Genomic DNA, 25425 nt, shown 5'->3' on the forward strand with positions numbered 1-25425 from the left:
GGATCTCAGCTCACTGCAAGCTCCGCCTCCCGGGTTCACGCCATTCTCCTGCCTCAGCCTCCCGAACAGCTGGGACTACAGGCTTCCGCCACCTCGCCCGGCTAGTTTTTTGTATTTTTTTAGTAGAGACGGGGTTTCACCGTGTTATCCAGGATGGTCTCGATCTCCTGACCTCGTGATCCGCCCGTCTCAGCCTCCCCAAGTGCTGGGATTACAGGCTTGAGCCACCGCACCCAGCCTAGAAGCAATATTTTAAGGAATAATGATTGAGAATTTCCCCCTCAGAGAACACCAAGCAGGATATCTTAGTCCTGTAGACTAGGTAATTTATAAAAAGACAGAAATGTGTTTCTTACAGTTCCAGAGGCTAGAAGTAGAAGATCAATGCACTGGCAGGTTCACTGTCTGGTGAGGGCCTGTTCCTTATAGAAGGTGCCATCTAAGTGTCCTCACATGGCAGAAGGGATAGAATGGGTGGGAAAAAAGGACAACGGCATGTAATCCCATTCATGAGGGCAGACCACTCATGACTCAATCACCTACAAAAGGTCACAACTCTTAATACTATTGCATTGGGGATAGAGTTTCAACATGAATTTTGAAAGGGACAAAAACATTCAAACCATAGCACAGGATAAAGGGAAAAAAGCCTATACAGACATATCATAGTCAAACTACAAATAATCAACGATAAAGAAAAAAAATCTAGAAAAAAGCCAGAGAGGAAAATTACCACCTATAGAGGAGCAAAGATAAGAATTACATCTGGGCTGGGCACGGTGGCTCATGCCTCTAAATCCCAGCACTTTGGGAGGCTGAGGTGGGTGGATTACCTGAGATCAGGAGTTTGAGACCAACCTGGCCAATATGGTGAAACCCTGTCTCTACTAATAATACAAAAATTAGCTGGGTATGGTGGCATGCGCCTGTAATCCCAGCTACTCTGGAGGCTGAGGCAGGAGAATCACTTGAATCCAGGAGGTGGAGGTTGCAGTGAGCCGAGATAGTTATAAGTGAAATGAATGACAGTAACAGTACAAGGGAAGAGAGGGAAGAATCAGGATTATTTTGTTATTATAAGGCACTTGCAATACCTTATAGTATTTGCATAGTGTATATTGCATAGCACTATAGTATGGTATAGTGTTATTTGAAAGTGGACTTGGATTCATTGGAAATGTATACTGTAAACTCTAGGGCAACCACTAAAAAAAGTTTGTTTGGGCCGGGCGCGGTGGCTCAAGTCTGTAATCCCAGCACTTTGGGAGGCTGAGACGGGCGGATCACAAGGTCAGGAGATCGAGACCATCCTGGATAACACAGTGAAACCCCGTCTCTACTAAAAAATACAAAAAACTAGCCGGGCGAGGTGGCGGGCGCCTATAGTCCCAGCTACTCAGGAGGCTGAGGCAGGAGAATGGCTTAAACCCAGGAGGCGGAGCTTGCAGTGAGCTGAGATCCGGCCATTGCACTCCAGCCCGGGCGACAGAGCGAGACTCTGTCTCAAAAAAAAAAAAAAAAAAAAAAGTTTGTTTTTTTTTTTTAAAAAAAAGCATAATTGATAAGCTATGAAAGGAGAGGAAATGGAATCATATAAAATGCTCAGTTAACCACAATGAGCAGAAGAACTGTGGAAGACAAAAAGAGGAGCAAAGAACAAGATTAACAAAAAAAAATTAACAAATATGGTAGCTGTTAATCCAGCTATGTCAATAATCACTTTAAATGTCAGTGGTTTTGTCAGTTACATCAATTAAAAGGCAGAGATTGTGAGAGTTTAATCAAAGAATAAGACCCAAATTTATGTTGTCTACAAGAAACCCAACTTTAAGTATAAAGATACATATAGATTAAAAGTAAAGAGATGAAGAAAGATCCACCATACTAACACTAAATAAAGTGGGAGTAGCTATATTTCTATACAGAGCAGACTACAGAGCAAGGAAAGTTATCAGGGATAAAAAGCATTACATTATGACCACAGATCAATACTCCAATAAGACAATAATCTTTAATGTATATACATGTAATAGAGCATCAAAATATGTGAGGCAAAAACTGATAGAACTGCACAGAGAAAGAGATGAATCCACTATTATATTTGGAGACTTCAGTGCTGCTTTATCAGAAAGACAGATTTGGCATGCAGAAAATTAGAACATAGTTCAACTCAACAGCAGCAGTCAGCTGAATATAGTTAAAATGTAGAAACTACTTTGTCCAACAACAGCAGATTATACATTCTTCTGAAGTGAATGAAACATTCACTTAGACCACATTCTAGGCCACAAAACACACCTTAATAAATATAAAGGAACAGAAATACATTGTCTGCTTCCAGACCACCATGGAGTTGAACTAGAAATCAGTAACAGAAAGATAACTGGAAATCCCTCAAATAGTTAGTGATTAAACAACATACTTGTAAATAACGCATGGGTTAAAGAAGAAATCTCAAGAGAAAACTGAAAATATCTTGAAGTAAAAGAAAATGAAAACACACCTTACCAAATTTGTAGAATGCAGCAAAAGCAGTGCTTAGAGGGAAATTTATAGCATTGAATGTATGTATTAGAAAAGAAGAAAGATCTAAAATCAACAATCTAAGCTTATACTTTAGGCAACTAGAAAAAGAAGAGAAAATTAAAGCCAAAGTAAGCAGAAGAAAAATAATAAAAATTAAAGCAGAAATCAATGAAATTGAGAATAGGAAATCAGTAGAGAAAACCAAACAAAACTAAAAGCTGGTTCTTTGAAAATATAATAAATAAAATCAATAAGCGTCTAGTCTGGCTAAGAAAGATAACCAAAAAACTAAGGCACAAATGACTAATATCAGAAATGAAAGCAAGGACATCACTACAGAGCCCATGAACATCAAAAGAATAATAAATGTAGCCGGGCATGGTGGTTTACGCCTGTAATCCTTGCACTTTGGGTGGCCGAGGCAGGTGGATTACCTAAGATCAGGAGATCGAGACCAGCCTGGCCAACATGGTGAAACCACATCTCTACAAAAATACAGAAGTTAGCCAGGCATGGTGTTGTGCACCTGTAGTCCCAGCTACTCGGGAGGCTGAGGCAGGAAAATCGCTTGAACCTGGGAGGTGGAGGTTGCATTGAGCCAATATCGTACCACTGCACTCTATCCTGGGTAACAGAGCGAGACTCCATCTCAAAATAAATAAACAAACAAAGCTGGGCGTGGTAGCTCCAGCCTGTAATCCCAGCACTTTGGGAAGCTGAGGTAGGTAGACCACCTGAGGTCAGGAGTTCAAGATAAGCCTGGCCAACATGGTGAAACCATCAATACTGAAAATACAAAAATTAGCCAGGCGTGGAGGCATGCACCTATTGTCCCAGCTACCTGGGGAGCTGAGGCAGGAGAATCGCTTGAACCTGGGAGGTGGAGGTTGCAGTGAGCTGAGATCGTGCCATTGCACCCCAGCCAGGGCGACGAGCAAAATTCCATCTCAAAAAAAAAAAAAAAAAACAGAATGCTATGAATAACTCTGTACCCATTACTTGATAACCTAGATGAAATAGACCAATTCCATCAAAAGACAATCTGCCAAAACTCACACAATAAGAAATAGACACTCTGAATGGGCCTATATTTATTAGAGAAATGGAATCAATAATAATGACTTTCCAAACAGAAAGCACCAAGCCCTGATGGATTCACTGATGAATTCTACCAAACAATTAAGAAAGAATTATACCAATTCTCTACAATCTCTCCCAGAAGATAGAAGCAGAGAGACTTTCTAACTCAACCGATGAGACTTCCATTACCCTAATACCAAAACCAAGGATATTACAAGAAAATAAAAATATGTACCAGTATCTCTCATGAACATAGATGCAAATATCCTCAACAAAATATTAACAAATTGAATGCAATAATGCATGAAAATGACCAAGACCATGACCAAGTGGGATTTATCCAAGATATGCAAGTCTGGTTCAATATTCAAATCAGGCTAGGTAAAGTGCTCATGCTTGTAATCCCAGCACTTTGGGAGGGCGAGGTGGGAGAATTGATTGAGCCCAGAAATTCAAGACCAGCTTGGGCAACAGAGCAAGACCTCATCTCTACAAATAATAAAATCAGCCAGGTGAGGTAGTATACATCTGTGGTCTCAGCTACTTAGGAGGCTGAGGTGGGAGAATTGCTTGAGCTTGTACAGTTGAGGGTGCAGTGAGTAGTGATCACACCACTGCACTCCAGTCTGGGCAAGAAAGTGAGACCCTGTCTCAAAACAAAACCAAAAACTAATGTAATCTGGCTGAGCGCAGTGGCTTATTTCTGTAATCCCAGTACTTTGGGAGGCCGAGGCCAGTGGATCACTTAAGCCTGGGAGTTCAAGACCAGCCTAGGCAAAATGGTGAAACCCTGTCTCTACAAAAATGACCCAGGTGTGGTGGCACACTCCTGTAGTGCCAGCTACTCGGAAGGCTGAGGCGGAAAAAATTAAGCCTGGGAGGTAAGGGCTGCAGTGAGCTGAGATTGCGCCACTGCGCTCCAGCTTGGTTGACGGAGTAAGACCCTGTCTGAAAAAAATAATAATAATCCATCACATCAACAAACTAAAGAGGAAAAAAAAGTCACATGATCATATCAGTAGATGCAGAGAAAGTATTTGACAGTATCTATCTCGGATTCATGATTAAAACTCTTAGGAAATAGGAGTAGAGGGGAACTCCCTCAACTTGATAAATACTTACAAGAAAACTACAGCCAACATCATACTCAATGGTGAAGAATTCAGAGCTTGCCCACTAAGATCAGGAACAAGGCAAGGATGTTCCCTCTCATCAGTGCTTTAAAAAAAAATTTTCCCACCCAAATCTCATATTGAATCATTACTGTTTTTTAACATCATACTGGAAGTCCTATATAGTGCAGTAAGACAAGAAAATGAAATAAAAATTGTAGAGACTGGGAAGGAAGAAATAAAAATGTATTTGTTCACAGATGGCAATCATTTATGTAAAAAATCTGAAAGAACAAGAAACTCCTGGAACTAATAAGTGATTAAGCAAAGTTGCAGGATACAAGGTGAATATATAAACGTGAATCACTTTTCTGTATACCAGTGGTGAACAAGTAGAATTTGAAATTAAGACATTACAGTATGAACAAGTTTTTTAATGAGGCAGACTATAAAACTGATGAAATGTAACAGATAACTAAATAGATATTCCATGTTCACAGAACAACTCAATAATGGCAAGATATAATTTCTTCCTAATTTATCTGTAGAGTCAATGCAATCCCAATCCAAATCCCAGCAAGTTATTTTATGGATATTGACAAACTGATTCTAAAGTTTATACGGAAAGGCAAAAGACCAAGAATAACCAGCTCAATATTGTAGGAGAAACAAGTTAGAGGACTGACACTACCTGACTCCAAGACTTAGTATAAAGCTACATTAATCAGGACAGCAATACTGGTGAAACAACAAGTAGATCAATGGAACAGAATAGAGAGCCCAGAAATAGACTCACATAAATAGAGCCAACTGATCTTTGACAATGGAGAAAAGATAGTCTTTTCAGCAGATAGTATTGAAACACTACCTGCATGCAAAAAAAAAAAAAAAAAAAAAAAAAAAAAAAAAAAAATCTAAACACAGACTTTACACCTTTCACAAAAGTTAATTCAAAATGGATCGTACACCTAAATGTAAAATGCAAAACTATGAAACTCCTAGAGGATAACACAAGAGCAAATTTGATGACCTCGGGTATGGTGGTGACTTCTGGGCATGATCCATGAAAGAAATAATTGATAAACTGGACTTCATTAAAATTATAAACATCTAGTCTAAGAAAGACGATGTCAAGAGAATGAGAAGACAAACCACAGACTAGTAGAAAATATTTTCATTCTTTCTTTCTTTTTTTTTTTTTTTTTAAAAAGACGGAGTCTCGCTCTGTCGCCCAGGCTAGAGTGCAGTGGCGTGATCTTGGCTCATTGCAACCTCTGCCTCCCGGGTTCAAGTGATTCTCCTGCCTCAGCCTCCTAAGTAGCTGGGATTATAGGCATGTGCCACCATGCTTGGCTAATTTTTTTTTTTATTTTTTATTTTTAGTAGAGGCGGGGTTTCACTATGTTGGTCAGGCTGGTCTCAAACTCCTGACCTCATGATCCTCCTGCCTTGGCCTCCCAAAGTGTTGGGATTACAGGCGTAAGCCACCGCACCTGGCCAATATTTTCAAAAGACACATTTTAAAGGCCTGTTAGCTGGAATGGTGGCTCATGTCTATAATCCCAGCACTTTGGGAGGCCAAGATGAGAGGATCACTGAGCTCAGGAGTTTGAGACCAGCCTGGGCAAGATGGCAAGACCTTGTCTCTGCATTTTTTTTCTTTTTAAAGTTAGCTGGGCACAGTGTGGTGTGGCTATAGTTGTAGGTACTTGGGAAGCTGAGGCAGGAGAATCCCTTGAGACCAGGAAGTTGAGGTGGCAGTGAGCCACTGGACTCCAGCCTGGGCCACAGAGCGAGACCCTGTCTCACAAAAAAAAAAAAAAAAAAAGGACTGTTATCTAAATTATACAAAGAACTGTTAAAACTCATCAGTGAAAAATAGGGCCAGGCGTGGTGGTTCATGCCTGTAATCCCAGCACTTTGGGAGGCTGACGTGGTGGATCGCTTGAGGTCAGGAGTTCAAGACCAGCCTGGCCAACATGGTGAAACTCTGTCTCTACTAAAAATACAAAAATTAGGCCAGGCATGGTGGTTCACGCCTGTAATCCCAGCACTTTGGGCGGCCAAGGTGGGTGGATCACAAGGTCATGAGTTCGAGACCAGCTGGACCAACATGGTGAAACCCCATCTGTACTAAAATACAAAAATTAGCCAGGCATGGTGGTGTGGGCCTGTAATCCCAGCTACTCGGAAGGCTGAGGCAGGAGAATTGCTTGAACCCAGGAGACAGAGGTTGCAGTGAGCTGAAATCGTGCCACTGCACTCCAGCCTGGGCAACAGAGCAAGACTTCTCATCAAAAAAAAAAAAAAAAAAATTATCTGGATGGTAGTGGCAATGTGCCTGTAATCCTAGCCACTCGGGAGGCTGAGGCAGGAGAATCACTTGAGCCTGGGAGGTGGAGGTTGCAATAAGCCAAGATCATGCCAGTGCACTCCAGCCTGGGTGACAAAGTGAGACTGTCTCAAAAATAAAAAAATTTTAAAATTAACAATGAACAGCACAATAAAAAAATGGACGAAAGATCTGAAGAGACCTGAGTGAAGAAAATATACAAGTGGCAAATAAGCATATGAAAAGATGCTCTGCATCATATTTCATAAGGGAAATGCAAATTAAAATGATAGTGAGATACCACTGCACACCGAATAGGGTGGCCAAAATCCAGAACATTGACATCACCAAATGCTAGCATGAAAGTGGAGCAATAGAAACTCTTATTCATTACTGGTGGGAATGCAAAATGCTACAGCCACTTTGGAAGACAGTTGGTAGTTTCTTACAAACTGAAATGTACTCTTACCATACAACACAGTAATCACACTCCTTGATATTTACTCAGATAAACTGAAAACTTACATCTACTCAAAAACCTGCACACAGATGTTTATAGCAGCTTTATTCATAATTGCCAAAACTTCGAAGCCACCAAGATGTCTTTGAATGGGTAAACTGTGGTACATCCAGACAACTGAGTATTATTCAGTACTAAAAAAAAAAAGAGCTATGAAGCTATGAAAAGACATGGAGGAAACTGAAATGTATATTACTAAGTGAAAGTAGTCAATCTGGAAAGGCCACATACTATATGGTTCCAACTATATGACATTCTGGAAAAGGCAAAACTGTAGAGGTAGTTAAAGGTTCATGGGTTGGGGAGGAGGGAGAGATGAATAGGTGGAGCACAGAGGACTTTTAGGGCAGTGAAACTATTCTGTATGGTATTACAGTGGTAGATATATGTCAGTATACATTTGTCCAAACCAAGAGAATGCATAGCACCGAGCGGGCACTAATGTAAACTTTGCCCTCTGGGTGACAATGATGTGACAGCATAGGCACATGGGTTATAACAGTGTAACACCGGTGGGGGATGTGGATAATGGAGGAGGCTGTACTTATGTGGATGCAAGGGTATATGGGAACTCTGTACTTTCTGCTCAGTTTTGCTGTGAACCTAAAATTCATCTCAGAAATTTCATTAATTTAAAAAATGGCAGCTATGAGGCAGTAGAACTGTATATTCAAAGAATATACATGGGCCGGGCACAGTGGCTCACACCTGTAATCCCAGCACTTTGGGAGGCCAGGGCGGGTGGATCATGAGGTCAGGAGTTCGAGATCAGCCTGACCAACATGGTGAAACCCCGTCTCTACTAAAAATACAAAAATTAGCTGGGCATGGTGGCGCGCACCTGTAATCCCAGCTACTTGGGAGACTGGGGCAGGAGAATCGCTTGAACCCAGAAGGCAGAGGTTGCAGTGAGCTGAGATCATGCCATTGCACTCCAGCCTGGGCGACAGAGCGAGACTTCATCTCGGGGAAAAAAAAAAAAAAGAATATACACGAAATTCTGTATCTAAAACTGTCCTTCAAAACTGAAGGTAAAATAAAGACATTCCCATATAAACAGAGACAGATAATTGGTAGATTGCAGATTTGTCCTTCAAGAAATGCTATATTAAAGGAAGTCCTTTAGGCTAAAAGGAAATAACTCCAGATATTATCTTGAATCCCCAGGAAGAAGGCCCTGTGAGAGAAATAAGGAGAGAGAAAAATCTATCTATGAAGAAAAGTGGGAAGTCTAACAGTGGGTGAAATAGATTGATTACTTACTGTATGACTGTCCTAAAGAGACACAGCCGTGTCCTCAGGAAATATTTGCTAGGACGCTTGGTAAAAGAAAGTGATAGGGCACCTGCTTAGGCTATTTTTAAGTGAAATCATAGATGTTGGGAGTGGCACGGCCTTCTCAGCTCATGATACTTGCCTTCCCAGTCAGTCCTTCCAGCATGTGTCCTTCCTCTTGTGTGTTTGCTGGCATTAAAAGTCAGTGTACCAAATGTTTTCAGGAGAGTTGTTATAGAAACTTTCAAAACCTCCTTCAGAATAAAGGTCATTTTCTAGTTAAATTTCACAAAATGTTTTCACACAGCTCTAAAATAACTTGGAATTCAGGGTGAGCCATCATCCTAGATAAATTACAGTAAGGCACATTTGTCTGAGAGAAAGAGAGCGAACAGAGACATAATGATTTATCTAACTCTGTGAGGAAACGAAGACAACAATTTGTTAGAATTCAAAATATTCTGATTTCAACCATGAGACTACATGAAATTAAGCAACATTTAATGTTTAATCCCTAGTGAATGACATACTTTTGCCCCGGGATGTGATTTGGTTGCCGTAATTTGTTTTAGTGATATTTTGCTGAGATAAAGCTGCAGGAATGTTTGCTTTTCTTATGGCAACTGGCGAATAGTTGAAATGGACTGTGAGAACTTTTGTTATTCAGGATTCTGCATAATACTGAGTGTAGGCAAATAAAACAACACATCAGGGCTCTTGTTTTTTCTGTAATCTGAGGATATTGGATTAGATTATTTCCATAATACAATCTTACTCAACAAACATTTATGAAGTTCTCACCACATAGATGGTGTGGGAGTCAGAATGAAAGGCCAGACCCTCAGAGAACTGCCGTCTAGGGAGGCACATGGCAGTGAAGGGTAATCATTGTGATGCTTTGTGAGATGCCATGGAGGCTACACTGAAAAGGAAGTGATTAACGCTGTCCAGGTATGGGGGGCAGCGCTGCTGGGTGGCTTGAAAGGTTTCAGGGAGGAGATGGTGCCCAAGCAGGACTTGAAGATTGGATAGAGTTATCAAGGAGGATAGCAGGCAAGAACGAACTTCTAGAGACCCAATTTTTCTTATACTTTCTACTTATCAAAAAGTATTTAGCATTGAGAGTGTTTTCTATAATGAAGGCTCTTAAAATTATTATTTAATATTTCTTGAGCATCCTTGGTACCATTTAAAATACAGGTTTAAGCCAGGCACAGTGGCCCACACCTGTAATCTCAGCACTTTGGGAGGCCGAGGTGGGTGGATCACCTGAGGTCAGGACTTCGAGACCAGCCTGGCCAGCATGGAGAAACCCCATCTCTGCTAAAGACACAAAAATTAGCTGCGTGTGGTGGCGGGCACTTGTAATCCCAGCTACTCAGAAGACTGAGGCAGGAGAATCGCTTGAACCTGGGAGGCAGAGGTTGCAGTGAACCGAGATCACGCCACTGCTCTACAGCATGGGTGACAGAGCAAGATGGTTAAAAAAAAAAAAAAAAAACTAGGTATAATCTAAATAATCAAGTTAAATTAGAAAGAAATGGCTTTGGTACATTGTCAGGACACTAGGAGGACGTTTACTTCTGGAGTTTTTGTCAGTTCTGTGTATTTTACTTCTTGAGTCTTCATGCTGACCACTCTATTTCAGTGAATTGAGTTCACTTTAAAAAGCATATCAGAAAGTAAAACTGCTTTTGTTGTGTCTCTTTTCCTGCTACAAATCTCCCAGAGTCTGCTTGCAGTGAAGTGTTAATAATGCGGTCTCTCCTGTCCGCACTTCATTGCCCCCATGAAGAAAATCCCATGAAATGTTACAAGGCATTTTAGTGGATGGAAAAGCAATACAAATGACCAGATTACCTAGGTGCTTAAAATTGCATCAGGTGGCCTCCTTGTAGCCCTTGCCACATGGTAATTAAATGTGTGTTACTGATTGTTCTCCTCACTGCCTTAGTCCACACACACGGTGGCATCAGGGGCTGGGTCTTGTTGATTCACTGATATCCAAGCTTCACATCCTTAGGGCATGATCACAGCTCACTGCAGCCTCTACTTCTGGGGCTCAAGTGATCCTCCCACCTCATCCTCCCAAGTAGCTAGGACCACAGATGTGCGCCACCACCCCCTGCTAATTTTTGTATTTTTGGTAGAGACGGGGTTTTACCATGTTGCCCAGGCTGGTCTGAAGCTCCTGAGCTCAAATGATCCTCCCGTCTTGGCCTCCTAAAGGGCTGAAATTACAGGTATGAGCCACCGCACCTGCCTGTGCTCAATCGTGAGTGTAGATATTGTCATTTGTTGTGCTTCATTTTGTTTTTTGATTTTTTGTTTTTTAGACAGGGTCTCATTCTGTCTCCTAGGCTGGAGTGCAGTGGCATCATCATAGCTCACTATAACCTCAAACTCCTGGGCTCAGGCAATCCTCCCACCTCAGCCTCCTGAGTAGCTGGGACTACAGGTGCATGCCACCACACCTGGCTACTTTTTTCACTTTTTTTATACAGACAAGGTCTCACTGTGTTGCTCAGGCTGGTCTCAAACTCCTGGGCTCAAGCAGTCCTCCCGCCTCAGCCTCCTGAGTAGCTGGGATTACAGGCATGAGCCACTGGGCCAGCCTTGCTTAATTAAGTTTCTGAAACTGATGCCTGTATATAGTTCCTCTTAGATACTCTAGTTGACGCTCTAGCATCTCCTTTTAAACTAGATTTCTGACCTCATATTTATGTTGGCATCTTATCTGTCTTGTTGCTGTTGTTATATGTAATTTTTAAAGACAATAATCTGATTTAGGAGTCACAAACCAGCAGTGGCCTCGGCCAGGTGCGGTGTTCGGCCAGCACAGCAGTTTGAATTGTTTTGACTTTGAATGAAGTCTTCAGGCAAGGCTTGTACTTCGGACAGCCCACTACTCTGTGTTGTTTTACATTGATTGTTTCTTTCATTATCACAATTACTTAATTTTTGTGTTTCTTTGTGTATTGTCAGTCTCCCATAGGGGCTGCCTCCATGAGGTCAGACAGCTTTTTTCCTTCTTTCATTGCCCTCCACCCCAGCCCTAGACCGGTGCCTGGTACCAGAGGGCACTCGAGAAGTATAGTTGAGAGGATGAGTGCACGACATCCAGGATCTGAGGTGATCCCCGGTGTGGGTGTGGAAGAATAAGGTTGGTCTTTCTACCAAACATACTCAAACATGACAAGCTCTTAAAGCTGCCAGCTTGGCTGCTATTGCTTGGAACGTTTCTGAAATTCTCTCTGGGGAATTGCCTTTTTTCAGTCAGTTTATGATTCAACAGCACAGTTGTTCAAGATTTTCACATTTACAAAGTGCTTTCCCATGCATTTTCCCATTGAAGCGACCATCCCCGTTCTGATGTGAGTGCGCTTAGTTTCAAGTAGTGAATGAATCTACCTGTGTAGAACAGCAAGTATGCAGCACGGTGGTCTTGTCCCCCACCCCTCGTGCTGACTTGGTGCTTTCTCTTCTTCACCACCACAGTCAGTGCCTTGTCCAGTTTCTGTCAGAGGTGGGTGCAGGGGGCCTGGGGCCTCTGGTGTGTTTTCTAGGAAAGAGAGTGACATTATTCCAATGTCTTCCAGCAACACTATATTCACTTTTTTCTTTCTTTTTTTTTGAGACAGGGTCTCACTCTGTCACCCAGACTGGAGTGCAGTGGCACGATCTCCACCTCCTGCGTTCAAGCCGTCCTCCCACTTCAGCCTCCCAAGTAGCTGGGACTACAGATGCGTGCCACCACGCCTGGCTAATTTTTAATTTTTGGTAAAGACGGGGTTTCTCTATGTTGCCCAGGCTGGTCCCAAACGTGTGAGCTCAAGCAGTCCACCCACCCTGGCCTCCCAAAGTGGTGAGATTACAGGTGTGAGTCACTGCGCCTGATCTAATTCACTTTAAAAAGCACATTAAGGCCGGACATGGTGGCTCACACCTGTAATCCCAGCACTTTGGGAGGCTGAGGTAGGCAGATCACGAGGTTAGGAGTTCGAGACCAGCCTGGCCAATATGGTGAAACCTCGTCTCTACTAAAAATACAAAAATTAGCCTGGCGTGGTGGCATGCACCTGTAGTCCCAGCTGCTCGGGAGGCTGAGGCAGAAGAATCACTTGAACCCAGGAGGTGGAGGTTGCAGTGAGCCAATATCACACTACTGCTCTCCAGCCTGGGCAACAGAGTGAGACTCTGTCTCAAAAAAACCAAAACAAAACAAAAACACATTAGAAAACAAAATTGTGTGTGTCCAAGTTCCTAGGTAGCTGTAGTAAGTGCTATAATTGATAAGCAGGGCTTTAGGCCAAAATGAACAGGCAGACTTGGCATGGGCTCTGCCTCCTGCTCGTTGTCACCGCACTCCTGTGCCATCACATTACAGGGCCCAGGCTGGGCTTTGGCACCTTTCCCCGCCCCCCCGCCCCGCATGGGATTGCTGGGAAGCATGTGCTCGGCGTCTTACTGGAGAGCAGAGCTCACTTCAATGTGGCTGCTCTTCCCAGGATTGAACACTCAGGAGCCTGGTCTGAAATCTTCCTTCTGGTTTTATTTTTACTAAAGCCAGCCTGTACTCTTTTAAACCAAGGGGCTGAAGGCTGGCTTCTGAAAATACACCCCATGGGCCACTCTGCTGTGGCTTGTTCAGGCATTCCAGGGAGGGCTTGCTGACCTGAAGGTGTCCTCTGGCCCAGGTCAAAAGACCAGAGAAGACACTGGCACTAGGACCCGCCACTGGCAAAGTAGCTGCCATCTGAGGTAGGATATTGTTCTTTTTTTTTTTTTCTCCAGTCGAAGGCACCCATAATGTGGCTTCTCAGACATTTGAGACCAAAAAAAAAAAAAAAGAAAAAGCAGTTTGACCCTGCCTTTACTTTCTGAAAATGACAGAAGCTTTCAGATATATTTCAAGATATGGGTCATAAACATGACCCATAGTTTATGTCACCTTAAATAGAGCAGCTGATTAGAACTGGCCATTGCTTATAAAATAAAAGAGTAGGTGTAGCTTTGTGGGAGCAGGATCCTAACTGCTTTAGCGGTACTAAGCCAATCCTTGCCGTGTAATTTCAGTGTTTTGCCTTCCAGTTGAAACTCCTCTCTGCCCTTTAGCCCAATTTTCTTGTGTGTAACATGGCAAATTATTTCATGGCTAATCCTTCTTACAGACCTGAAATTGTTCTTTTTGAAAAATCTTTGGTGGGTTTTGAGATCCCCTCCTTTGATTCTCAGATGTGGCTGTTAGTAGTTTAATTTCTATGTGTGGTTTCTGAGTAGATTCCAACAACCTATTTTTATTAACAGTTCTTAAAAAAAAAAATGCTTGAGAGAAAGGAATCTTAGGAACGGATTCCGTCTGTGAAATGCAATGGAGAATTTTGGCCAAAGTAGAAGGAATGGAATGGATGACATAAAGGGTGACATTTGTGCTCAGAGTTGATTTCTTGGTGATAGTCTCATGTCTAATTTGAGGTTCCAGAAGCCCTTTAAAGGGTGGATGAGCTGCATGAACGGATGTGAGGGAGTTAGACAGTGGTGGGTTCAGCAGAAAGTAAAGGTGCAGCAGAATCACAGGGAGAAACACCGAACTCTGGCTGCCCGGGCCCAAGGAACACTCACCCTTAGAGGGACTTTGCTACCTTTTTTCTTTTTTTTTTTTTTTTTTTTTTTGAGACGGAGTCTCACTCTATTGCCCAGCCTGGAGTGCAGTGGCACGATCACGACTCACTGCAAGCTCTGCCTCCCAGGTTCACGCCATTCTCCTACCTCAGCCTCCCGAGTAGCTGGGACTACAGGTGCCCGCCACCTCGCCCGGCTAATTTTTTGTATTTTTAATAGAGACGAGGTTTCACCGTGTTTGCCAGGATGGTCTCGATCTCCTGACCTTGTGATCCACCCGCCTCGGCCTCCCAAAGTGCTGGGATTAGAGGTGTGAGCCACCGCCCCCGGCCCCTTTGCACTCTTTTAACCTGGGTCTAGAGCTCATGGATCTGGCAAGGGATGAAAATACAAGCAGACAGCATTAATATGTGAGCCCCTGAGATCTCTCCCTTCCTCACGCCAGTTCGTGAGTCTCATCATCAGTGCAAGACCATGCTTCAGGTCTCTTGCCCAAGGACTGAGAGTGTGACTGTGAGTGTGCACATTCCATGTGTAGGTGGTGCTGTCTGATTCCAGATGCCGTGTGCACTATGGTTTCTATTTGAGGGGCTCTCACCTTCTTCTGGCCTCACTCTCTCTCCCCATGTCTCTGTCCTGCTTTCCGCCATGGCTCACAGTGGTGCGGGACAGACTCTGCCCCTTCTTTCTACAAGCTAATCTCCAAATGCTGAAGATCGTGAGCCAGATATTGTTTCCCAGTCCCTTTTTATACCATCAGTCTTGCCTTCTCAGTCCATGATCTGACTATATATCTGAAACTAGCAGTTAATAAGGATTTTGGTATAAAATGCATGATTGATAAATATATTAAAGTTTATACATATATATAAATCCTTCTTGTATGCCATTTTCAAAGAAAACAGGCCTCCCTTTGACCTTGTTTTATGTAGATGTATTTCCTAATCTGGAAATGTGGCCAGCTAGAACACTGTTCCTTTCTTCCACTGTGAAGCTGTCCTTTTAGCTGGTAGAAAGGCCTAGACACCACAGCAAGGTGGTGGGGCTTTCCGTGGCTAGCTCTCCTGGCCATCCCACTTCCATAGTCAAGCTAGGAAAGTGTTGGCGCAGCTGTCTCTAAGAGCCCAAGAAGGCCCAGCAGTGTGGCCACATGCCCTGCAGAGTGGAAGAACAGTTAGAAGGGCTTTCAGAATTTGAAAAACTCTGGAAAGAGTCAGGATTATCAATATGAACAACTTCATCCGGTCAGGAAAGTTACGCTGGAATTGAAACTGATTCTCAGATAAATGGCTCGCTCTGGGGTATCTTTTCCCACCATGGTCATTCTTTGTTAGCAGAGGAGAGTTGGCACTGGATTTTGTTTTCTGTTTGTTTTTGAGACAGGGACTCACTCTGTCACCCAGACTGGAGTGCAGTGGTGCAATCTTGGCTCACTGCAGCCTCAACCTCCTAGGCTCAAGCAATCCTCCCACCTCAGCCTCCCAAGAAGCTGGGACTACAGACATGCACTACCATACCTGGTTAGTTTTTGTATGTTTTGTAGAGATGGGATTTCACCATGTTGCCCAGGCTGGTCTTGAATTCCCGGGCTCAAGCGATTCCCCTACCTCAGCCTCCCAAAGTGCTGGAATTACAGGCGCGAGGCACTGCGTTTGGCCTTGGCACTGGCTTTTAATTTACTTTGCATTCTGATTCAATAGCAGCCTACCAGACTGAATGCAGACATGCGCTCTCCCCACAGAAAGCGGCCCGGGCCAAGGATGGATCCCATTCACCCGGCGCCATGTTTGCCTCAGGCAAAGTGGTCCCCAGGGCCAGGAGACCAAGGCTGGCCTATGATGTGTCAGGTGCTCAAGGAATCCCAGAAGTGTACAAGACGGTGTGTAGTTTTCTCTTTTCTTCATGACATAGATTGCTGGCTTGAGTTTTAATTAGGTTGCATGAAAGTACAATTCGTTGGGAGCTTTAATCATCTTCCACTGGGGAGCCTTGCTGGGCTGGTTTATTTTCATCCTACTCCTCCCTGGGTGTGAAAACGGGGTTGAGGGACATTTTGGTACCTGTCTGCTCTCTCCTGCTTTGCTGGCCTTGATAACCACATTTTCTAACACAAAACTTGGGACTGACTTCTGCCAATGTTGTGGATGGAGCTTTTTCCTATTTGTTAATTTGATTAAACTGAAGGGTTGATGAAGATATAGAAGTTAAACAACATTGGACACTTAATACATTTAATGAGCTTCCTTTAATGAGCCAGGGGTTCGACAGCCTTGGGAGCCTGATTGCTGGGAGGTGAGGTCCTGGTCCAGGAACTTTGAGATAGTCGTGATCATGATGATGCTGGTGGCAGCTGTGTTCCTTCTGTGCGCACAGATGAATTCATCCAACATCGTAATAAACCCAGGAGGGAGGCCCTCTCATAACTTCAGCTCAGAGGCAAGGACACTGAGGCTTAGGGCAGTGAGGCCCCTTTGCCAGGCTGCCAAGTGACTGGGCCAGAGTGTCACCCAAGCCAGGCTGGCTTGAGGGTTCATCCTCATGACCCCTGCACTGCCACTGTTGTGCTGCAGTTAGTGTTTTTCAGGTGGCCTCTGGGTTTTGGGAAGCGACAGACTGCATACTTGGCTCTTGACCCCCATGACCTCAGTGGTGTTCTGCCTCAGCCCCAGGTTGTCGGTTTGAAATGGGGCAGACTTCACAGGCTCTGGCCTCCAGGGGCCCATGGAGGAGTGTTCAGAGGGGTTTCCACCCCACATGCCTAGTGGGGCTCTGGGTCCCGGCCCCAGAGGCTGAGGCCTACTATCCTTCCCTGAGCTGAGGCCCCTACCCCTTTTGTACCTCAAGCTCATCCTGGGCAGTGGCTGCGCCCTGGGCCATTCTGGACAAGGCAGGGTGGTCCTACCCTGAGACCTACCTGGTACAAAGACCTGTGATTGCAGTGGGAAAAAAGCTTTTACCAAATAGCCATCCAGCCGAGTTAACTCTTCCTAAGTCCCCACCCCTCAACCAACTTATTATATGCAAGTTTTAAGCTACCCTTACCTCGAGCCTTCTCTTGCCTTTTGTCAATTGCTATAATTTTCTGGTAAAGCTATATCAACAAACTGGCAACCATTCCTGCCTCCCACTGTCTATCCCTCCTTCCCCTGGGAAACCCTCCCACATTCCCTGTTTTCAGGATCTTGGTCCTGTGCAGGACTTCAGGCAGCACCCACAGAACCCTGGAGTGGCACAGGCCTCGGTGCCTACCCTACACCTTTCCTGAGCACTTCTCAGATTCCAGACAAAGGCTCCTTGGGACCCAGCATAGCCTGCAGGCAAGAACACCTGGCCAGAGCTTCCTCTTGGGGCAGGGATGCTACCAGTAGTGCCTGGGTGAAGAGCTTGGTGCTTTAGATACCACTTTAATCCCCAGTTTATCCAGCAGAGGCTTGGCATAGTGTAGGGCAAGAGGGAGCTTTATCCACACAGCAGATAATAGCTGAGGTGTTTTCAGAAGTGGATTGAGTGGCAGTTGGTGGGAAACTGTCATTTTTACAGTCCGAGAATGTGGCTGTTTTTTACAGTGGTTAAGAATTCAGGCGTATCTGGAAAACCAGGTGAAAAAGTAAATGCTAAACTAGTTGACTTGACAGTTCCAGTTGCAGTAGAATCCCCTTGTAGGGGGTGGTTTAGTATAGATCAGGGCAGCCACCCTGAACATGAACTTCAGGATCAAAGCGACTTGGTGCATAGATGGATGCATGTTGGGAGTCCACAGTATTCCTGGCCTCACTCTGGCATCCAGAGTTGATGTCCTCTTAGGAAAGGAAGCAGAATTTCTTTTTTTTTAATGTGTGGGGGGCTTGAGATGGGATATTAAGTAGGTAAGTGAGGGTTTTACATCATTGCTCCAAGCTGATGAATAATTTAGAGCTACAGGCTGGTTTGCCAGAACTCTCTTCTTGGATTCCAGCCTCTTCCTTCCTGAGAAGGATTCTGTGCTTGTAAACCACAGTCCTGGAGGTGGACTGCTGGGGGCCTTTTGTCTCATAGACGCTGGCTCGCTCATCCAGTGGCCTTCCAGGGCATTGCTTCCCAGCGACAGCACGTGGTGCTCACCATGGTCCTCACCAGCTCCTCCTCGGCCTTCCTTTAACCCTGTGTCCCCCTCTTATCTCCTGCTTTGGGCACAGGGGGACAGGTGAATGTGGAAGAAAGGAGGAGGTTCAGGGGAAATAAGGGCAGGTGGGGAAAAACACACATTTCCCAAGAATCAACTGCACACTGTTGCATAGACACTCATACAGCGTCCGGATTTCACGGCTCACTGGGGAATGCTGGGCAGGAACATGCCACAGGCACAGCAGGGCAACACGCTCACCAGCCGGAGTCCACGTTGGTGCCTGGGGCAGGGCCCTGCACTGAATCCCCTTTGGGTGTCTGTGAGGCCTGTGGTCAGAAGTCCATCTGTGGCCCTCACTGTAACAATCTAGGGGCTGCTCCACCCAGAAACGTCCATCCTCTGAGTGTCTGCTCTGAAGAGGGTAAGAATTGGTACGATTTCCTTTTTCCTTTCCTCAAAAAAAACCCCTTTCTAGTTTCACAAGTATTCAGGGATTGAAAATGAAAACAGGTGTTACTCGAGGTAAGGCCAACACAGGTTTCCGAAGGAGAGGCAGGTGAGTACTGACACGCCACCTCTTCCTGTAACACTGTGGGTGACTACATCCTAGGCTGAATGGCATTCTCCGCTTGTTCCCTGAGGGGCAGCATGAGGCCTGTGGCTTTTCTGTCCGCTCATGTCAGTACTGAGTAAGAGGGAGAAAGTTCTACAATGCTCGACAGTCAGCCGAGGGTGCAGGGCCCGGGTCAATACTTTCTGGGGCTTAGAGCTGAAGTCCACAGAAGGAGATCTAGGATTCGTATCAGATGAGAGGAAGAGCCTAGGAAAGTCCCCTGAGCTCTGCTACTTTGTCACTGGTGTGTTTGGTTTTGGTTCTTCCAGGAAGAATCTGCCAAAGGCGAGGGCCATGGACTTCATCACCTCCACAGCCATCCTGCCCCTGCTGTTCGGCTGCCTGGGCGTCTTCGGCCTCTTCCGGCTGCTGCAGTGGGTGCGCGGGAAGGCCTACCTGCGGAATGCTGTGGTGGTGATCACAGGCGCCACCTCAGGGCTGGGCAAAGGTGGGTGCTGGAGGCAGTGCTGCCAGGGGGCGGGGGGAAGTCAGCCAGCGATGGGGAGCGGCCCAGCTGCACAGGAACCACCAGCGCAAATGCCCAAAGCGGCAGCAGAAGTCCAGATAATGGAAGTGGGCCGGATGGCACTGTCCTTGGTCCAAGTGGAAAAAGCAGGAGCCAAGGCACAGTGAGAAATGACTCAGCGTCAGGGTGGGAGGCAAGCGCGAGAGAAGCAGCCTGGCCCCGGGGGTGGGGTGGGGTGGGAGGGGATGGGATGGGATGCCTGCCCCTCACAGGGCAGCCCTGCTCAGCCCCAGCTGCTTGCTGAGGTAGGAATTTTATGTGAAATCTCCCAATTTCCAAATATGGACAGCTAACTTAAAACGTGTTTTTACCTCTATGAGGACCAAATGAAACATGTCCTTTCCTAGATTCAGCCGGGACCTCCGGTTCACAGCTTTGGTGCAGCTTTCTCTGGGCCTTGCCTTCCCAGGCCAGGCCCCCAGCTGTCCCCTCAGCATGGTCTCGGCAAGGTCAAAGACAGGATAAGTGGTGCCTCAGCTGTTCCAGGGTCTCCGGTCTAGGTCCATTCCAACCCAGTGAACACCATGAGCTTCTAAGTCTCAGGAATGGTGTACCGGGACCCTGGCCTGGAGTGTCAAAACCTGGGTTCCCCCTTCTCCCATTTCTGGAAGCCTCTGAGTTACAGGGCTCCGTTGTTTTCTTGCCACACACGTATATTGACTTGGCACGTTGCACATGCACACACCATACCATCTGCCATCCACACTCACGCTGAGTTCCATGGAAGAAGGCTGAGGAGTTCCCTGAATTGTGGTGACCCACCCGCTGCTACATCTTCTGGTTGGTGATAGCTCAGCTGGAGCTGATGGAGCGCCTGCTAAGTGGGAGGCTCTGGATCAGGTTCTAGAACAAACAGATGAAAGACAGGGTCCCTTCCTTGAAGGAGGTCACAGTTGACTGCTGTAAGGAGAAAGGCAACGACTTATCTCAATATATTGCCATTGCAGTAGCATATGCTCCCAAACCAGCCTGGTGGCGACAAAGCACATGTATATGTGCTGGCTTGTGCTAAGCATTTTTTTTTTGTATTTTTTTTTTTTTTTTTTTTTTTAGTAGAGACGGGGTTTCACGGTATTAGCCAGGATGGTCTCGATCTCCTGACCTCGTGATCCGCCCGTCTCGGCCTCCCAAAATGCTGGGATTACAGGCTTGAGCCACCGCGCCCGGCCGTGCTAAGCATTTTTACATGCATTATCTCACTGACTTCTCACAGCTAAGATTCAGAGAAAGAATAACTAGGACTTCCAGCTGGAAAGTACAAAACCAAGAGTCAAACCCACATCTCTCCGTCTCTAGAACTCAAGTCTCAAAGCTGCAGCAGGGGAGATGGCCAGGTAAAAGGAATAGGTGGGCTGGTAGACAGAACATTCCAGACAGGCCCAGAGGTGGGAGAAGCACGGTCCCGCAGGGACTTATAAACAGTTGGGTGTTGCATGAACACAGAGAAGCAGATGGGTCTTTGTGGTGGAAGTGGCTTGCAGTTGGCCAGGGGTGGCCTGGGAAGGCTTTAGGGAGTATGGATTCATTTATGCACCACTGTGGATGTTAGGTGAGGTCTCCAGGGGTAAATACCGTGTCTGTCATTGGATATCCAGACCTTTGCAGGGACAGCTGTCTGCAGGCCCTTTGCCATCGTCAGTCCTCTGACCTTACTCAGTTGCTATATATAGGGTGGTCAGCAGCCACTTCTCTTGAGTTCAAAGAGAAGCATTTTGTGAAAGTCCTTGAAGAGCATTTGAGGGCTGGCAGAGGTGGAGCTCTGAGTCGCAGGTGCTCCCATCCGTGGATGTTTGAGAAACATGCTGTCATCTTCATTCTGCATCTCCTCTCCTGACACCAAGACTATGAAGGGAACAGAAAATGTCACGGAGGTCACCAGACCTGTCTGTGTATTATAAGATGTCAGGCCCTTCCTGGATTCCAGTCACTGCTTATATTCTGCCCCATTTTACTTTTTGGGAACAGGAGTTCCTCCATCCAGATAAAGTAGAGCAGATTCTTAACTGGCCATGTCAAGTACAGCCACTGTTGATGCCACCAAGGACGTGCTGCTGTTGCCTTGCTTCTGTGAGGAGGCAGAGCTATGTTGTCCTTAGTGGCTCTGCCTGCCGTGTCAGCCACCCGGAAGGTTTGGAGTTATGCAATGAGTCTTCAGTTTTTCATATTTCTCCTATTTTGTCTCTTGTTTTGTGTATTTAAGCCTCTTGAGCTTGTCCTTGTAGAATAGTGTGGGATCACTGACTAAAGGAACAGAACATTCTGAATATCAGCTTCCTCCAGCTTTAGCCACAGGGCTGTGCACAGCTCTCTTGATTTCCAAGCTAGGCATGCCAGCGGCACTGGACAGTCATCTGCAGCCCTTCACGTATGTACCTTGGAGTTGTTTTTCTTGGACCCTCCAACCTTCCAGTATCAGCTTTTCAATAAATGAAAATGGAATCCTTCCAATCTGTTGTTTTCGTTTCTGTCACTCCCTACACAAACTTTCATTTCCTCTCTTTTTAGCTTTGCTCGGAAGCAAAACTCAAACAAAATTGAGGCAGTCAATTCCCCAAAGCAGTTTAGACTCCAGCGGGACTCCCACCTTTGAAGGGTTCTGTGTCTGCACCCTTTGGTGGGACCTCACAAATGTCCTAGGTATTGGTCAGGACAAGACAAAATGGGGTGAGGCAGCCAGCAGGACCCAAGGTTCCTAGCCTTTGGGAATGATTTATAAACCGGATGAACAGTTCCAGCCTCAGGAATGCTGGCGTCTGGCTGGGAGTGCAGCCACCACCCGCCTCATTCCTGTAGGGGTTTTGCTGGTCTGCTGAGAAGAGGACTAGGGCAGGCAGGGTTGGGGCGCTGGGACCAGGCCTCACTACCCACGGTGGGTGCTCTCTCTGGGCTTCCACCCTTTGTCGGGATGAGAACACACCAACCTCATCTCCTTCAAAGAAGATGGTGTGTCTAGATTGAGTCTACTTAACACCTTACCGAAGACTGGCGGGTGTGTGGAGAGGCGCCTGGGGGGTGAGCAAATGCTGTGTAGGGAGCTGAACAAGAAGCTGTGGAGCACAGGGAGGCTTCACACCATGAGAGACATCAGGGAGCCTTCCCTCAGACCTCTCAGGACCCCTGGTCCTGAAGGATGCTGGAGTTTCTTCTCCTCCTCTGTTTGGAACCCATCTAGCTTTAAGGAAATTTGATCCTTCTCTGAGGGCAGGCCTGTTCAGACCAGTACACACCGCCTGCTCCTCTGACCTTTCCTTTCCAGCGGAGGAGATGGCAGCCCTGATCCTCCAAGCCTGCAGCATTGGCCCCTCACCACATGGCTCCTAGAGATGGAGCTAGCCTGCAAAGGCCATTCTCTTCCATGAACCAGGAGCTAGGGCGCCACCTAATCACCTGGGCCTCTGAAGATTCCATCTAGAACCAAGTCAGTGGCTCACTGGTGTCAGGTCAGGGTCAGCCAGGGGCCAAGGTGTCCTGTGCAGATCTGCTGGTGAGCACTTGAGGGAGACGCCTCAGGTGAGGACAGGAGTTCAAGGCTGCGGTAAACTATCATTGTGCCACTGCACTCCAGCCTGAGCAACAGAGTAAGACCCTGTCTCTAAAAAAAAAAAAAATTTTTTAATAAATAGAAATACAAAAATGACAGTTGACACTGCAGGTGCTGTTTATCTAACACTGTGGTAAGAGATTCCTACCTTAACTCATTCAGTCTCAGTCACACCCCCAGGGGCTGAATGAGTTAAGGTAGGTAATCTCTTACTACTGTGCTTGATAGATAAAAAGCGTCCTAAATAAGAAGAAAGTCAGAAACAAAGAAGTTCTAACCGGAGTTGGAAGTCTAGCTCAAGTCCATTCTCTTGGCTGCTGAGCTGTCCTGCTTTTCATAAGCTGTATGGACGTTTTCGGGGCACTGAACATTTATATAGGATATGTTGCAGGGGAGGGTAAGCAAGAAGCAACGACACCACCGTCTGCCTCCTCTCCTGCCATCACTCCGTTTCCTTTCTGACTCCCCACAGACTAGTCCTCCACCCCCAGTTCTGATGGTTTACCCTCCTGTGTCCAGGGGATTTTTTGTCGGGCCCTCCTGCTTAGCCACAGGAGAATTACCTGTGACCCTTGCTGGGCCCCCCACTCACGGCTGATCATGGCCTTCCCTGGGATTTGATCGGAGCTGGGAAGAGACAAGACAAAACCGTGCATGTGAGCTCTGGGGCCTGCCCACGTGTGAGAGCACCCGGGCAGCCAGCGCTTGGGTCCTTCCTAGGTTTCGGCCATCCAGCTCTCCTCTCCATTCTTGAACTTCCCCACAATCCCTCTGGCAAATTCTCTTTTTGCTTTGCCCCAGTGTGAGTTTAGTTTCTGTTTCTTGCCACCAAAAGAATATAGACCATGTGTCTGACTAGCTTTGGACTGTCCCTGCTGTGGTCTTAGTTGAAGTCCTCACAGGTTGTCACCTGAAATAGTGCAGCGGGCTTGGTGGAGTCTGCTTTCCTCCAGTGTCCCCACTCCCTCCCACCCAGCAGGACTGAGCCTTTTCAAAGGTAGGCATCCTTAATAGTCCTGCGTGTGGTAGGTACTTGCGTGCACTGCCTTGACCCCTCCCCAGCCAGTGAGGCTATTAGACCCTCCACATTCTGTCCCAGCTCCATCTGCCTATGGCCCCTCAGGCACTCTGCTCCCTCTGCCTCAAGCACTCCCTCGGAAACAGCCCATCAGACCTGGGAAGGGCCTCGGTCCTCTGCCCCAGCTTTTCTACAGGACTGTGTGAGTAGTTCCAGGAGAGCTGTGCCTGGGTAGTGCCACCACACAGCCTTGGCAGGGCACAGCACCATAATAGCTGGCCCTGACTGTCCTTGTCAATCAGGACAAGCCTCTGCCTGAGTGACCTTGCTGAGCTCCCTCAGCTGTGAAGATAGGTGATGCTCACAGCTGATCCAGGTGAACAGGAGTTATCATGGGGCGTTCTGAGCACGATCCTTAACACATCTGTCCACCTTGGCCTGCCTTTCTTTTTGCCCTGTGGATGTCTGTAGCACTGGGTGTGAGCCCTGCATTGAACCCTAGCTCCCAGCTTCATGCTGGACCACAAGCAGGGACCAACACAGACATGTCAAGGGTGTGAAGCAGCAAACAGCAACACTGGGTGAATTTAAACTGAATGGCACTGGGGAAGAATGGCTGTCAGGGCTCTTTTCTCTTCCCTTAGAATGTGCAAAAGTCTTCTATGCTGCTGGTGCTAAGCTGGTGCTCTGTGGCCGGAATAGTGGGGCCCTCGAAGAGCTCATCAGAGAACTCACCGCTTCTCATGCCACCAAGGTGAGCCACGGGCATGCTTTCCATGGGGAAGGAGTGTAGGCCATCTTCTGTAGACACTGAGGAGATAGAGGCCCACTCCTGGACTGCTGAGTTACAGGACATCCATGTGTCACACTGTCCCAGGGAAGGCAGCAGGTCTCCATAGCGAATCGGGTCCGCTGCATGGGGAGGGAGAACTGTCCAGTGGTTTACATCCCGATGCCCCTACTGGCTAGCACTATGAGTTTAGAAAGTTCTCTTTTCTCCCTTCCCTTTTACCTGGCTAAGCTCTACTCATTGGGTGGGAGTAGGGGATGGTGATAACTTTAAAAGGTTTTTTTGGAGACAGAGTCTTGCTCTGTCACCCAGGCTGGAGTGTAATGTCTCAATCTTAGCTTACTGCAATCTCCACCCCCTGGGTT

At 46.2% G+C, this 25425-nt stretch overlaps 1 protein-coding gene across 5 annotated transcripts in view; it reads left to right on the top strand.

Annotated features, from left to right (window-relative positions):
• DHRS7B (dehydrogenase/reductase 7B) overlaps nucleotides 1-25425 on the top strand; it is a 55703-nt gene that overhangs the window by 18365 nt on the left and 11913 nt on the right. For 2 of the 5 annotated variants that reach the window (XM_017861382.1, XM_017861381.1), the window contains exons 2-4: nucleotides 16209-16346; nucleotides 19455-19633; nucleotides 24915-25024. In XM_017861382.1, coding sequence (XP_017716871.1) covers nucleotides 16209-16346; nucleotides 19455-19633; nucleotides 24915-25024 — 427 coding nt within the window. Of the gene's footprint in view, nucleotides 1-13300; nucleotides 13607-16208; nucleotides 16347-19454; nucleotides 19634-24914; nucleotides 25025-25425 lie in introns of those variants that run through there. The other 3 variants (XM_017861383.1, XM_017861386.1, XM_017861384.1) reach the window with 2 other exon arrangements.

The sequence above is a fragment of the Rhinopithecus bieti genome, unplaced genomic scaffold (assembly GCF_001698545.2).
Source record: "Rhinopithecus bieti isolate Rb0 unplaced genomic scaffold, ASM169854v2 scaffold_62012, whole genome shotgun sequence".
NCBI lineage: Eukaryota > Metazoa > Chordata > Mammalia > Primates > Cercopithecidae > Rhinopithecus > Rhinopithecus bieti.